General features: G+C 44.7%; 1 protein-coding gene across 1 annotated transcript in view; it reads right to left on the reverse strand.

Moving 5' to 3' along the window:
- The window catches only part of MCCC2 (methylcrotonyl-CoA carboxylase subunit 2), a 501,365-nt gene that overhangs the window by 361,239 nt on the left and 124,023 nt on the right, over window positions 1-16,103 (reverse strand). The window contains exon 6 of the mRNA XM_069627517.1: window positions 15,650-15,762. Coding sequence (XP_069483618.1) covers window positions 15,650-15,762 — 113 coding nt within the window. The remainder of the gene's footprint in view (window positions 1-15,649; window positions 15,763-16,103) is intronic.

Genomic DNA, 16,103 nt, shown 5'->3' on the forward strand with positions numbered 1-16,103 from the left:
AATCTGCATGTTTGACGGCAAAGCTAGTCTGACCGCCACAGGATTTATCACGGAGGTGACGGTGAATGGACCCAGGTATCTTGGACGGAAAGTTTGTGTTACTTTAATGGACACGTATTTAGAGGCCAGCCAGACTTTCTCCCACTTGGTAGTTGGGGGCATTTGCTCGGTGTTGATCCGCAAACTTCTTTTGCCGATTCTTAGCTTGAAGTAGGTGTTCAGCTGCCCTTTTAAAGGTTTGAGAAATGGTTGTGTGCAAGGTTTTGACTGCTGGCATTTCCCGGGTTGTAGGAACGTGGGTGCCTGCGATACATGGTATAAAAGGGTGTCTGCCCAGTGCTGGTGTGTAGGGAATTATTATAAGCATATTCAGCTATCCATAATAGGTCGAACCAGCTTCCTTCAGCTTGGTGTAACATGCAACGCAGATACTGCTCGAGCGTCTGATTTGTCCTCTCAGTTTGACCATCTGTTTGGGGATGGTGACTGGTGGATAGCCGGATGTCGATCTGGGTCATATAGCAGCATTTTCTCCAGAAGTTAGATATGAATTGAGTACCTCGGTCTGAGACCCAAACTGAAGGAAACCCATGGAGCCGTACGATGCCTTTAAGAAATACCTTTGCCAGAGTGGAAGCATTTGGAAGCCCCTTAAGAGGAATGAAATTTACCATTTGAAAATAGGTCCACGACCACAAGAATAGTGTTAAACCCTTGACTGGGTGGTAAGTCAGTAATAAAATCGAGGGACAACGTGTGCCAGGGTGCTGGTGGGATTTCCAGTGGTTGTAATAGCCCAGCCGGTTTCTGCTTGGATGACTTGTTTTGAGCACACACTCCACAAGATAGGATGAATTGGATAATGTCTTTACGCCACGTGGGCCACCAATAATTTCGTTTTAACTTGGCTAGGGTTTTAGCGATTCCGGGGTGGCCCTCGATCAAGGAATCATGATAACCGGACATGACTTGTTCTCGTAGTTCTTGGTTTGGTAAGAATAAATAATTCCTGAAGTAGGGCAACTGATCTTTTATCATGTAATGTTCTCCTTGTGCATTCCACGCTTGTAATTGCTCCGGACTCATCAGGTTTTGGATTTCTTCATGTAATTCTTTCTGAGTTATGGTTGCTGTGATTCCTAGGAGCTTGTCACTCGGGATGATTGCTATTCGGTCAGGGGTCAGATACCCTTGCTCTTCTACCCCCATAAGGGAAAGGGCATCGGCCTTCCCGTTTTTCACCCCTGGTCGAAATGTAATCACGTAGTCATATTCTGCAAAAAAAAGAGCCCAACATAGTTGTCGTGAGGATTGGGCCTTTGCCGTTTTTAGGTACTGGAGGTTCCGGTGGTCAGTTATTACGGTGATTGTGTGTCTGGCGTCCAAGAGGTAGTGCAGCCATGCCTTGAAGGCTGACTTAATGGCCAGGAGTTCTTTGTCTATGATAGCGTAATTGAGTTCAAGGGGTGTGAATTTACGCGACCAGAAGGCAACAGGGTGTAACTGGCCCGTTTTGGGGTCCTTTTGTGAGAGGATGGCTCCCATAGCCATGCTTGAGGTGTCCGTTTCCACCAGGTATGGGAGATCAGGACGAGGGTGGCGTAAGATTGGGGCAGATGTGAATCTTGCTTTGAGTTCCTGGAAAGCTTCCTCGGCTTCAGTAGTCCACTGGGACGTTTTGTTGCTTTTCCTTAGCAATGACGTGATGGGATGCACGATTTGCAAAAATCCTGGGATGAACCGGCAGTAGAAGTTTGCAAAACCCAGCATACTTTGAACCCCCTTGAATGAATTTGGGGATGGCCAGTTCAGGATAGCATCTACCTTGTGTACATCCATTCAGATTCCATTCGGGCTGAGAATAAAGCCCAGGAATTCCACCTCGGAGACGTGGAATGAGCACTTTTCGAGCTTGGCGTAGAGCTGGTATTGATGGAGTTTCTCCAATACAGATTGGACGTGTTTAACGTGGTCCTGCTTTGATGCGGAATATACTAGAATATCGTCGATGTACACTAGAGCACAGACATCAATCAATTCCCGTAGGACATAGTTCATGAAGGATTGAAATGCTGCAGGCGCGTTGCAAAGTCCAAAGGGCATTACTTGATATTCATACAAGCCGTATTTGGTGCAAAAAGCAGTTTTCCATTCGTCCCCCTGTTTTACGCAAACAAGGTGATATGCCCCCCTCAGGTCTAGTTTTGTGTAGATTTGAGCATCTTTTACTTGATCAAGCAATTCAGGGATCAGTGGCAGGGGGTAGCGGTTTTTTACGGTAATCAGGTTCAGTGCGAGATAGTCGATTCACATTCTCAAGTCCCCCTTGTTTTTCGGTACGAAGAATAGAGGACTGGCTGCTGGAGACTTCGAGGGACGGATGAACATGTTGGCCAGGTATTGGTCAAGATAGGCCTTCAGGTGCTGGTTTTCTGGTTCCGTGAGTGCGTAAATTTGCCCACATGGGATTTGTGCGCCGGGTATCAGGTCGATTTGGCAATCGTATGGTCTATACAGTGGCAGGGTATTAGCCTGTTCTTTCTGAAAGACATCTTGAAAGTCCTGGTATTCACTTGGTAGAGTGCCGATTGCCACAGTCGCAAGCGTGGAGGTTCTGGTGTCTATTGGTTGTTTCTCTTGGCGATAACATGTGTGGGCGCAAGTCTCGGGAAAGGCCAATTCTTTTGCTCGCCAATCGATTCGAGGATTGTGAGCTACCAACCATGGCATTCCCAAAATCAACCGGAACTGTGGTGCCTTAATGAGGTCGAAAACGATAGATTCTTGGTGTCCATCCTGGCACAGAAGGGTTAAAGCTGCAGTGCATTGGGATACTGGACCAGAAGCTATTTCCGTGCCGTCGACAGTGGTAACAGTGCTGGTGGTTGATTTAGGGCGTAACGGAAGCCCCATCTTTGCCGCAAGATCCTGGTCAATGTAATTCCCAACAGCTCCACTGTCAATGTACACTCTTACTGCGTGCATCCGAGATGGTTGTTGGCGATTGATCAAGACCACAGATAGTGCAAAATGGGAGGTCTGTAGTTCACTTTCTTCGCTCGACAAGTGGACCCCTACACTTGCCGGGCTGGGGAGTTTTCAGATTCCTTGATGGTATCTTCCTTGTCCGTGGCCCCTACCGTCCTCCTCAGTGGCTTCACAGGGCACTCTTTAAGGAAATTACCTGACCTTCCACAGTACAGACATAACTGCTGCTGTCTCCTTTTATCCCTTTCCACCTTAGTCAAGGGGGATCTGACCCCCCCGATTTGCATTGGTTCTCCTGAACCTTCCGTTGTGCGGGCAATATTGTCCTTTGAACGCACATACATAGGGCGGGGGTCCGGTCTGGTTCGATCTGCTCTTCGGTCCTGCAACCTATGATCCAGTTGAACAACAAGGTCAATTAATTCTGAGCAGTCTTTCGGAGGGTTCACTACTTGTGCAAGAACATCCTTGAGCTCCACCCGCAACCCCTGATGAAATAATGTGGTTCTCTTCTCCACTGGCCATTCTGCTTCAACTACGAGTCTATTGAACGTGGCTATGTATGTTAATAGGTCTTGATTCCCTTGGCGTAGGGACAGAAGTTCGTTGTCTAATGCCTGCCCATGAGTGCGACAGGCGAACAGCTTTTCCATCTCCTGCTGAAAGCCCCTGAAGTCATGCAGCAAAGGATCGTCTTGGGCTACAAAGGGTACAGACCAGTCCGCGGCGCTACCACTCAGGTAGGATAGCACAAAAGCGACCCATGATTGGTCATTCGGAAAAGCCCCTGGTCTACAAAGGAAGTGCAGGTGGCACTGGTTCATGAACATTGCAAACCTCTTGGGATCCCCCGTAAATCGTTCGACTGGAGACTGGGCCTGAAACACAGGATTGGTAGAGTTTAACTCCCTATTGTCTCTGTGTGCTTGAACCCCCTTCTTCCCCGGGGTCCAACCCTTCCGTTTGATCCACAGCTCACCCTGTTTTCTTGGAAAGTGTGCTCTCCGTCCTGCTTTCAGTGGAGGGGCGCGTTGATTGATGCAGGCTCATTGCTGCCTAGTTACTTCATTGGCAAGAGTCCGGCAGGTAAGTATAATGAGTCTTTTGAACAGTTCTCTAACTTCGTTCCTTTCCTTCCTTAGATGATGGCCGGCGTCCGGGGATGGCGACGTGCTGCTGAGATGAGTAGCGCTGAAGGTGAGTGAGAACGCGATGCGCGATGCGACCCTTTCGTATTTGTATTGAACTGAGTTCTTTTTCTGTGTCTTTTAGGTGCCGCGACATTTTCAGCATGGATGCCGGTTATGAAGAAGAAATGCGGCGAGTAAGCGCGGTATGCGGCGCCTCTAGATGTTTCCACGCTAACCTGGAGTGTCTTTTCCCTCTTGCAGATGGATGAGAAGTTCCGGAGACAGAGTTCCCCCAGAGCGGCTGGGACTCAGGTAAGCGTTCGAAGCTCGTACAGTCTTTAAAAATAAGCAAAGATTTGCTGAATGCTTACTAATGCCTTTTTTCTGTTCTTTTCCCTTTTCCTTAGGAAGCGGCGTGCTGGGATAGGAATGACACCGCCGAAGATGCCCGCAGAACAGAAGGAGCAATGAATGATGGGCAGAAGCGCCGCAAGGTAAGGCTGTTCCTAACATTGTTCTTGTTCTCGCAGGAGCTGAGCGCAGAAGAAAGATGCAGGCCTACTGGAGACCGATCCGAACACGGTGAGTGTCATGCTGCAGGTGCAGAAAACACAAAGCATGTTTCTCAGCCTGGGCGTGGCTTAAATAGTCTCTGGGTATGCCAGGTGTCTCTGGGCTGAACCACACCCGAAAGACTAGACTGCACATGCAGTTCTGGGAACCGAAATATGTGAGGGCATCCATCTTGTCCCCATCAATGCACTACAAGTCCAATCCCCAATATAATCCTATGGGAGTGAGTGAGTCTGGTGCCACAAACGCCAAGTCTGACACCAAGTGGGTGGAGGGTTGGAGAGGTCCTAGGGGCCATGTAGGTGATTGTGGCCTGGCTCCAGCCTGACATCTTGGAGGGCTGGGGACATGAGGGGAAGGAATCATGACATTTATTCTCTTGTATAGGCTGTTCTCCTTGCACATAATATTGAGTTTCTTTCCCCCCTCTCCCAGGGCGGCATTATTATTCACTATTATTTTCTCTCTTTATTTAGCTTTTTAGTAATTAATTCTTCTGTGTCATAATGTTTTAAGTTAATCACTTTCAGGTTTAACTTCGCCCTCTGATTTCTACTGAGATGAGTTTTAAGTATGTTATGATTTCCTTTGGGCCTCCGCTTATTCCCATTTTCCCCGTTATCTTCAACTGTGAAGGAGAACCTCTTTGGGATCCCTATTCATCGGGGTCCTTCTTTCTTGTCCCACACCACAGTCTGTTTCTCTTCGTCTGCGTTTCCTTCTTCCTCGCAGGTTATCGGTCTCTCAATGTCTGACCGGATACCCTTGTGTGTTATGCTTGCAGTGGTGTTGGTGATGGTTTGTGGACTGGCTGTCCACCATGGATCCCTTGTGATCTTGCCACCACCTTCCTCTGGACTCCTACCCTGTCAAATGCTCATTCTGAGGATTCGCTGTAGCTCTAGCGTCTCGCTCCTCACTTTCATGTGAGTTTCAAACGTGCAGGCTTCCTGGCTTCTGCTCGCTCCACCCTACCTCTCCTCAGGTGATCCACAGCTCAGGGCCTTCCTGTACCTGCGTATGCGCTTCTCTCCCTTTTCAGGTGTTACGCAGCTCAGGTCCTTCCTGTGCCTGCGTATGCGCTCCTCTCTCCATTACTCGTTGGGCACACATCATTTAACTTTACACAGGCTTAAAAGCAGTGATTAGGTTGAATAATGCAGGAAAACTAACCCCCTCATTTGACATCTTATATGGGGTTGGAAAAGGATGTGTCCTTGCCCCCCTACTATTCAACCTATACGTCTGCAGTTTGATAGCTGAATTTAACAAAGCCACAAAGGATACATTGAGAGTAGGAAGGAACAACATTACTGTCTTGTCCTATGCCGACAATGCAGTTTTGTTGGCGCGTCTCCACAAGCTTTACAAAATCCTGTTATTGCCTCTGCTAAATACAGGGGCAGTAGAGATCTGTCAATAAACAAAGAAATCTAAGGTTATGCAAGTGGATCCGCAGACCGAAAAACTACCCCATCCTAGTATCAGGACAAAAACCTCATTGGGTGAAAAAATTCACCTACCTAGGGGTGACCTTTAATAGCAGGGCTAATTGGTTAGATCACATTGTTGAGGCGACACAAAAATTCTCTCAGGCCTGCGGTGCATTATATAGATTTGGCTTGGAGATGGGTGGCTCAACCAGTAAACCAACATTAGATATTTACTGTGCCAAGCCAGTCGCAGCATGTATTTATGGTGCCGAAGTGTGGGGCCAGTGTCCTACACAATCGATCCAGGTCAAAGAAAACTATTTCATGCAGAGCATTTTGTGGGTCGTTAGGAGCTCGTCAACTTACTTGCTCCACCAAGAACTAAGCCTGAATTATATAACAGACCACATAAACCTAAAACCAGTGTTGTTTTGGGCTCAAACCGAGACTCATCCAACACGTGAAATTTTAAAATACTGATGTCCTCAGACATCTGCAGAAAGATTAACTGGAATTGGGCAATACATTTCATACTCTTGGTCTCCTGGGAATGTATGCTGCCCCGATAAATGTCTCTAAAGCTGACATTAAGTTAGTAAGGGAACAATACATGATGCTTCGAAGGGAGCAACGTACCCTCACTGAAATGAAGAACTGGTTGGTCTCCAAGTATTTGGATTAAGGATGTAGCGGCTTAATGCTGAATATATGCATTGGCTTCAACCAAAGCGAATAAGGAGTGACTTATTTCATCTGAGGGTTGGCCGTCTTTTATCACTAATTTGGGTCTGTGGCAGTATGCACACGGATCAGAAATCAATTATTTGCTATCCTTATAACGTGATTTTAACTCATGATGTAGTTCTTTTTTTGTTTTGATGTCCGTCTTTGAAAAAGGTTTTTAATTCCAGTCTAAACAATGTTAAATTGCAGGCTGACTAAAGAGACATTGCAAGCATGCTTGCTTTATCATCTAGAGAGTAGCAGCGCTGTTTACATGTTTTTAGAAGCATCAAAGCAGCTTCTTGCAGACTTGTTACGAAATAGACTGTCTGCACTGAGATATCCACTATGGATTTTATTGGAATTTTATTGTATTGTGATTTAATAATTTAATGTACTTTGAAATCTTAGAAATGTTTATATGTTTGTATGTTGTCTTTTATGGAGCTATGATTCGAAATGAAGATTGATTAATTGACATCATTGAACGTACTAGTCCCAGTGGATTGTACATCTTGATTTAAAAGGGACATGTTCTTTTTCTGGGTGACAGTGACACAGTGTTTCTTCGTCCCAGTCTGGATGGTTAAACAGGTCTGTTGTTTTAGAGCATCCCATGTAGGCCACAGTGTGCACAGATTTAGGAAGTTCCTCAAAGAAACAGGAGTCCTGGTCCCCTAAGGGCAGTGCCTCCCGGTGAGGTCCCACTTGCCTCTACCCTAAGGGAGGGTATTGCGGAGCAGGCTCCCCTCCCTAGCCCCAGAGGGGAGGGGAGGCTCCCCATTGGAGAGAAGGGATTATTTCCGTCAATTAGTCGCATACCTACCCTTCCCCTCATCTCAGTGGCTTCCGCTTCTTGACTGATGGGAAAGCGGCTAAAAAAACGAAATCAACATTTTCTTGTTCTTGTCCTTTTCGATGTTAACCTGAAAAACAGAAAGGTTGCAAGTGAAGGAACCATCTCATTACTCTGGCTTTGTTCTCTATTCACAAACTCACCCAGGTCAGGAGAGAGTGAACGGTAATTAACCTAAACCTCCTGCCAGTTAGATAATACTGTAAGTGTTTGACAGCCCATTTTATTGCCAAGGCTTCCAATTATACAGTAGCATAGGACTGTTCCCTGGGGAAAGGTTTCCTGCTTGTGTACAATATGAGGTGTGCAAGTCCTTCATATTCTTGGGAAAGTACAGGCTCTAACCCAACTTTAGAAGCATCAGTTTGTAACAGAAACTCCTTATCAAAGTCCGGCATCTTGAGGATGGATTTGTGCACAGGATAATCTTCAGGCTTTTGAAACATTTGTGATCTTCTGTACTCCAGACCCATTTCTGTGGTTGTGCATTTTTCAACTTGTTTGTTAGGTTGGCGGTGATACTTGAAAAATTAGGGATAAATCTCCTGTAGCATCCTGTTTTAGGACCACCTTTACCTTTTCAGTTTGTGGTTGAATTAGGCCATTCCCCACGGAAAACCCTAGATATTTTACTGCAGACTCGCCAAGATTACATTTTTTGTGGGCTGGCTTTTCTCAGGGCCCGGGTGATCACATACAGATGTTCTGACCAACTATCACTATGAACCACAGTATCATTTAGGTAAGCTCCACAGAAGTTAAAATAGGTTTTTAATACATGGTCCATTAGCCACTGGAAGGTGGCTGGAGCTCCATGAAGACCAAAAGGCAAGATCTTAAATTGAAACAGGCACCGTTGTGTCAAAAAGACTTTTTTCATGGTCGGCTGGACTCAAAGGTACCTGCCAATATCCCTTCGTCAGATCTAAAGTTGATATGTATTTAGCTAAGCCCAAATTCTCCATTAGTTCATCTATTCTCAGCATTTGGTAATTATCGAATAAGGAGACTGAGTTCAGCTTCCTGAAGTCAATGCAAAAATGCCACGACGGATCCGGTTTGGTGACTAAGACTATTGGGGACACCATGGACTCTCTGAAGGCTCAATTATGTCTGTTCTATGCATGTCCTCTTAATCCTGTTTGATTACTTTGTTCCACGCCTCAGATTCGGTAAGGCTTAAGGTGTATTGTTTTCCCTGCTGGTGTCCTAATGAAATGGAAAAAAGTATCAACTCCCCCCACAGCTCTGGGAGGACCTCAAGAAAATTGTTCTAATAAATCCTTAATATCGTCCTGTTGGGAGGGCGATAGCTAAGGGAACATCAAGGTATTTTCATTAGGGAACTCAGTAAGGAGGCCGCCATGGTCACAGTGATCTTCTCACTCTGATCTATTTCCCACTCCTTAAGCAAGTTCACATGATAGGCCTACGCTTTCTGACATATATCTGGTTGTGATATGACATCATTTAATGGACCCCTTCTGTTCCAGGACTTTACAGGGACCATACCATAGGGAAATCATTTTATTTTCTCATGTGGGTAAGAGAAACATTACTGACTGACCAAAAAGGTATGGGTGATTGCATGTCTATTATAGACATCCTGTTGTTCCTGGGCTTGTCCCAGATATTGTTTTACAATTTCTGACACTGCTCTCATATGGGATTTAACTTTTTGTTGGGTTTGAGAAATTGGCAATTGGGCTTCTTCTCTCTCCTCCGAGGTCTTGGAGACCTTGGAGGTGATTCTGAGACATCTCATTGTTCCCTTCTATACACAAGCTCAAATGGAGAATATCCCAAAGAGGTTAGGGGATTTTCCTGACTGCAAAGAAGGCACAGGGTATCATCACATCCCAATTCTTCTCGTCGGTCTCAACCAGCTTCTGTAATATTCTCTTTAAAGTTTGGTTGACGCGTTTTATGAGATAGTCAGTCTGGGCATGATACACTGACATCCACTGACATCCTCAAGGTTTTAATATTCAGCATCTCTTTTAACTCTTGCATTAGGTACGACATAAAGGTCGTAACATGGTCCATAAGGATTTCCTTTGGAAACCCTACTGTGGAGAGGAAAGGCAACAGATGTTTTTAAATTGTTTGTGTAGTATTGTTACGCAGGGGAAAGGCTTCTGGTTTGCGAGTGGCATAGTCGAAATTTACCACGATGAAGCGATTCCCTAGTTTTGAGGTTTCTAGGGGCCCCACTATATTCACAGCAATCCTGGAAAACTGAACTTCAACTATGGGTAGGTGTTGCAAAGGGTCGGGTGGTACAGGAGTGTTGGCTGTCTTCTGACAGATCTCACAGGTTGATATCAAATTATTGACATCAGCAAAGACGCCAGCCAATAGAACCTAGGTATTTGGTTCTGGGTTTTCCCCATTCCTTGGTGAGCTGCTTTTAGGTGGCAGTGTGCTAATTCTAACACAGTCCGCCTATGACTCTGTGGTGCCACCAGTTGTGTTCAGCATACCCCCTCAGGTGTTATATCGCCTCTATAGAGTAACACTTTAAAAGGGACTAGCCTGACTATGCCGAGCTTCTTCTGAGATTACCTTAATAAAGACTTCTGTGAGGATAGGGTGATTTCCTCAGAGCGAACAACAAATCAGGTAAGGGGCAACCTCCTCTATTTCTTTGTGGTTTTTCTCTACAATGGGGCGATCCGCTTCACCCGAAACCATTGCATCCTTGTTTGTTCTCTTCTTGTTCTGCCACTTCTTGGGGAACTGGGAACAGCACTTTCTCTAGAATGCCTTGAGAAACCTTTTTCCCTTCTCTCACAGTATAAGGATTTGTTCCATTATTATGTAAGACAACTTTAACGTCCCCTCGGAAATCAGGAGCTATGACTTCTGGCATAACATCTAAAACATGTATCCAAGGCAGACCAGATTTGGAGGTTAGCCAATATAGGTTCCTTTAGCAGGGGTTAATATTAAACCCATGTGGATCAGACGTCTCTCACAAGGTAGTATTTCAATTTCTTCAGTACTTTGCAGGTCAAACCCTATGGATTCAGCTGTGGCTACGGTTGGATTTTGACCCTGGATCTCAGTTTTGTGAATTGTATGCGTTCCAAACCTCCATGAACTGGTATATATCCCACCCAGGACACCATTTGTGGCGAGTGAGAAGAAGGACGCAGAAACTCGGAGGACACATTTCACGATATTTTGTTAAATTAACAGTATAAGGCCTAACTTTCCCTATCGCTATGGGTGGTCCGTGCCTACGTTATTAACTATGGTGCTCGTCCGTCAGACGTGAATATCCAAAGAAATAAGTCTGCTTTCTAAAACTACCTTAACTGACCCTACCACTCTGAAAACTAACTTAGGTCAGGAGAATTACTCCCTTCTCCTTATGGTACTTCTAGTCTGTAGGGTTTTTCCTTAATATCTAATCTTCAAATAGTCTCTCTTGATTCAGTCTCTGTAGCTCTTCACATGGACTATGGACTTTTCTCTCTTCTTTAGAAATCGCCTACAGAGACCTTCTGTAAGATCTATATTCTTGGTAACTGGTTTCTATTTGTCCTTGGAAATCCTTAGTTCCCGATAGGCTTCCCCTGCTAGGCAATTATAGTCCAACCTTTTCTTTTTCTACTCTACTTGACTTGACTTTGCCTATAGTTCAATTGCATAGTTCTTTTGAACTCTGGCTCATAATATTAATTCATTCTCTTTTATAGACTGTTCTCCAGAATATTGGGTTTCATTCCCCTTCTCCCAGGGTATTAGTGTCCACTGTTATTTTATCTCTTTATTTAGCATTTTAGAAGTTAGTTCTTCTGTATCATAATGCTTTAAGTTAATCAATTTCAGGTTTAACTTTGCCTCGTGATTTCTACTGAGACGAGCTGTGAGTATGTTATAATGATTCTGTCTAGGCCTCACATTATTCCCTTTTCCCGCCGTTACCTTCAACTGTGAAGGAAAACCTCTTTGGGAGTCCTGTTCATCAGGGACCTTCTTTCTTATCCCACTCCGCTGTCGGTTTCTCTTCGTCTGCGTTTCCTCCTTCCTCACAGCGTCTCGGTTTCTCAATGTCTAACCAGTCACCCTGCTGCTTTATGTATGCGGTGGCATCGGTGATGATTTGTGGACTGGCTGCTCAACATGGAGCCCTTGTGGTCTCGCCACCACCTCCCTTCGGGATCCTGCCCTGTCGGATTCTCAGTCTTGGAATTTGCTGTAGCTGTGGCGTCCTGTGCATCACTTTCGTGCAATTTTCAAATTCGCTGGCTTCCTGGCTTCTGCTCACTCCGCACTCTCTATCCTCAGGTGTTTAGCAGCTCAGTGCTTGCCTCTGCATGCGTATGCGCTCCTCTCTCTCTTCATTACTCGTTGGGCACATGTCATTTAAGGTACTTGTCCCAGTGGATGGTATATGGATGGTATATCTTGATTTAAAGGGACCGGTTCTTTTTCTAGGTGACAATAACATCTCATAAGTGTTTCTTTGTCTCAATCTGGATGGTTAGTCTGTTATTTTAGAGCATGCCATGTAGGCCCCGGTGTGCACATCTTTAGGGAGTTTGTCAAAGAAATGGGAGTCTGTGTCCCCTAAGGGGGAGTCTCTACCAGTGAGGTCCCACTTGCCTCTACCCCTATTGAGGGTATAGCGGAGCGGGCTCACCTCCCTTGCCTTACAGGGAGGCTCCCCCTTGGGGAGAAGGGACAAATTCCCTCAATTTGTCACACAGCCTTATAGCGGAGCGGGCTCACCTCCCTTGCCTTACAGGGAGGCTCATGTCACATAGCCTGATCTAAACCTTGGGGTTCCTCCGAATGCGTCTCTGGTGTCCATCTTCTGGGCTTGGGGGCTTCGTTGAAGAATCAATTTAACTGAAGAAATAAAAACACACTTGCCATTTGCAAATCACTGTGAGGTGTCTGGGCTTAGATCAAGTGCAAAATGGGTCTGTGAATCTAGGTTGACGATACGGATACGAGTATTCTTTCAACCCACTTCCAACATTCCATTGTCTTCAGAGCAAATAATCGGTCCCACATAGCCACGCAAGGTTTTATTGGATTCTATCACGCCCTATCAAATTAATACAATGCATGAAATGGAGGTAAATAGTAATAGAATACAAGAGAGAGGAAAAGATGAAGACAACCATACAGAAAGGCAAATGAACCGATGATCCGTAACACAGCAAATATGGAAGTTGAGCAACATGTGGAAGTTTGTGATGCAAAGAACTTTAGAGGGGAGCAAATATAGAAGGTCAAAACGATTAAGTCCATCACCAGAAACAGCATGGTGAGTACATTTAAAACATATCCTCCGAAACAGCAATTTGCTAGCTTTGGATAATTGCTTATCTAGGACATGCTGCACATGTTCAAAGCACTGCCTGAATCACAATACAAGTGATATATGTTATAGCAAAAGTAAAGAATGCTCTAAGACCCTTCTATCCAGTGTGGTAAAGACTGAACAATGACTTGGGGGTGAGGGGGCATCACTGAATATAAAAACTAGCATTGAACTATGCTTAAATTGAGAATATTTTCTCTGGCAATTATGTGCGTGTCGAACTGTTGTAGGAGGAGCTGTACAAATTAGAATAAACAGACACAGGTTGCAATCTCGCCTTACTCCCTTTTGTGCAATGTTGGCAATTATTTTGAAAAGCAAAAAACACAACGTTTTGCAGCACGCCTGTCACAGTTCATCTTTGGTGCAGGGCTGGAATCCACATCCTAGCCATTAGCACCTTATAAATCTCAATCTGTGATGGCCGACAACAAAAGGACAGTGACAACAGGCAGGACAAGTGTGATCCATTTATCTGCATGCATGCAATGAGATGTTGCACTGTGGGAGGGGCCTCGACCTGGCTACCGGGCAAAGAAGTTGTTACACTTGCTTTAAAGACTTAAGCACATCATGATAATGCATAGTGTTCTGATTTGGTATTGCAACCAAGTTCAGATCAGATCCAATGAACCTCAGTGTGTGCATTCACTACAGCATAACCTTTGTGGAAATTCATTCCATCTTTCTTTGGGGAATATATTAATAAAATGCAATGATCAAAGTTGAAATGAATATTATGGTTCCAACACGGTTTTGGGTGAAGGCCCTCCGAGAGACTGGAGTGCAGAGGTTTGGGAGGTGCTAATATTTATGTGAGCATTTGAACCATTAAAGTTATGCAAGGGTGGCCAAGACCCTGCAAGTCACCCATATGTAAATGCAGTGTGTATGGGTGCAGCAGAGGTACATTTTGGACTGAAGCGGGGTGGGGGGGGATTGTGTTTAAGAAGATTAAGAGTTATGTGGTAAGCTACAGTTTGATTTTTTGTTGTTAAAAGTAGCTCATTCTTATGGCAGAGGCGATGTGCAATAGAGTTAGTGTTATATGTCAGTGCAGGGTGTATGGAACTGAGCCCATGCCTAGCTGTGAAGGTGTGGTGTGCGAAAGGTGTAATGGGATGCTGTGCTGTGTGTGGGGAGTAATAGGTGGCTCCATAGTGTTCGATCACTGGTAGGGATGAGGGGGAATATTGCTTGGTGTGTCCTGTGAGCAATCACTGATGGGGAAAGTAGCACTGCTCCATCTACAAAGATGAAACCCAGGAAGTAGACATTACGTGTTTGTACAGCAAACCCTTTTCTCCTGAGTAGTTCAGCAGAATCCTCTTTATTGATGCAGTCCTTGTGTATTCTGGGTCACCTATCCCTGTCCAGACCTCATGCAAGAGAAGCTAAGAGGAAGAAACCAATGCTGGTATTTAATACAAAAACACACCTATGTTCAAGGAACATGAGAACCATAGCAACATGTGGACAGCGGAGTATATTTAGAAAAGCAGACAGATGCAAGGAGGCGTTGGATGAGTAATGGCACAACAGAGAAGTAGCCAAATCCAATGGAGAAGGAGACAGTTCAGGGCATGCAAGTGAAAGGTGAAAATGGGTCATGGGAACCTTGGGCTGACGCAAGCCGGTGGAAAATGGGCAACGTCAGGAAAAACAGGGGCATTGGAATCACGGTTTAGTAACCGATTTTGAAAACAAAGTAATTATGATGGGTCCTGGACAAGCTGCAGATGAATTAACAGAGGGGGTGAATTCTGAACTACTTACTAAAGAGGCAGTGCTGTGAGAGCTTGAAAGACTAATGTGGATAGGACACAACGGGGTGCATCATATGGCAAAAGGAGATTAATAAGGGGCAGACAAAAGAAACAGCACTCATAACTATGCCGAGGAGCTCAGAGTTAGGAAACCTCCAGCAGAGCTGAAGAAGGCAGATCTGGTCACAGTCCGCAGTAACTTATCTGAAGCAGAGACTACAGGGAAGGGGTCAAGGTTCAAATGTCAACTAAGTGAGACTGTGAATAGCGAGTCAATCGAAATGTCGATCTGGAAAATTATTTTCAGAGGGCAAGAGGCGACAACAAAATTGATAATGTTAAGTGTTCGGGTTAGAATTAATGTTGGCAAACTAAATAGTGTTGTAAAAGAGAGGAGGGCCTGGGGGACCCCTTTGCCCAATTAAAAACAACACCCCCACAAAAGGGTTAAATATCTAAAGGGTTGAATTGTAGTCAACCTTTAGACAATTTCAAAAGAAAAAATAGGAAGTCAACCCTAACAAGGTCCAATTTAAGACTCCTCACATAAGAACGTGTCCATCTTTGGACGGGGCTGGCAAAATTATGGATCCTTTTTGTGTCACTGAGCACAAAATGTTTTTAAAATTTCAAGATTATAAGAAGATTGAGCACTTATCTTACATAAAATAAAACATATTTTATAAAAACTTCTGAACAAATAACAGGGAGTGCCATACTGTATCATATCTGGCATTTTCTAATTTCCGGGGCACAACCCTGAGGACCCTGTCTGCACCTCCTCATTTAACAGCCATGTATAGACCAGGCCTAAGGATTTCAGATCAGTTGCAACTCACCTGAAAAATTCCTTGTGAAGACATACACGCCTGATTGTAGAATATTCGGCCAAAATGATCTCGGTCAGGAAACACATCCGCTTGTCTGGGTAGGTTCGCTCCACCAGAATCAACTACAAGCCAAAAACAGTAGAAACGGAAATGGCACAGTGCAAACAATTAGAAAGTGAAAGCAAACACCCACAACCATCAACCTACTACCCCAGCTCAGGAAAATGTCCTGGAGACTCAAGAAGACACAATTGTTTAATTATGACTGCAATAAAAGCAAACAAAGCCATGCATCTCTGCGGGAGAGAGAGTTAAACCTAGGTTTTGTAATATATATATATATATATATATATATTTTATAGGGCGGCGGTCGACGCCCCATAGTTAAGGGGAGTCGGATTCCCATAGGAAACCCGGAAAAATGAATTGCTAATAACGTTTTGACTCATGCAACGGATTTGGT

The sequence above is a fragment of the Ambystoma mexicanum genome, chromosome 6p, assembly GCF_040938575.1.
Source record: "Ambystoma mexicanum isolate Mex_15411 chromosome 6p, UKY_AmexF1_1, whole genome shotgun sequence".
Taxonomy (NCBI): Eukaryota; Metazoa; Chordata; class Amphibia; order Caudata; family Ambystomatidae; genus Ambystoma; species Ambystoma mexicanum.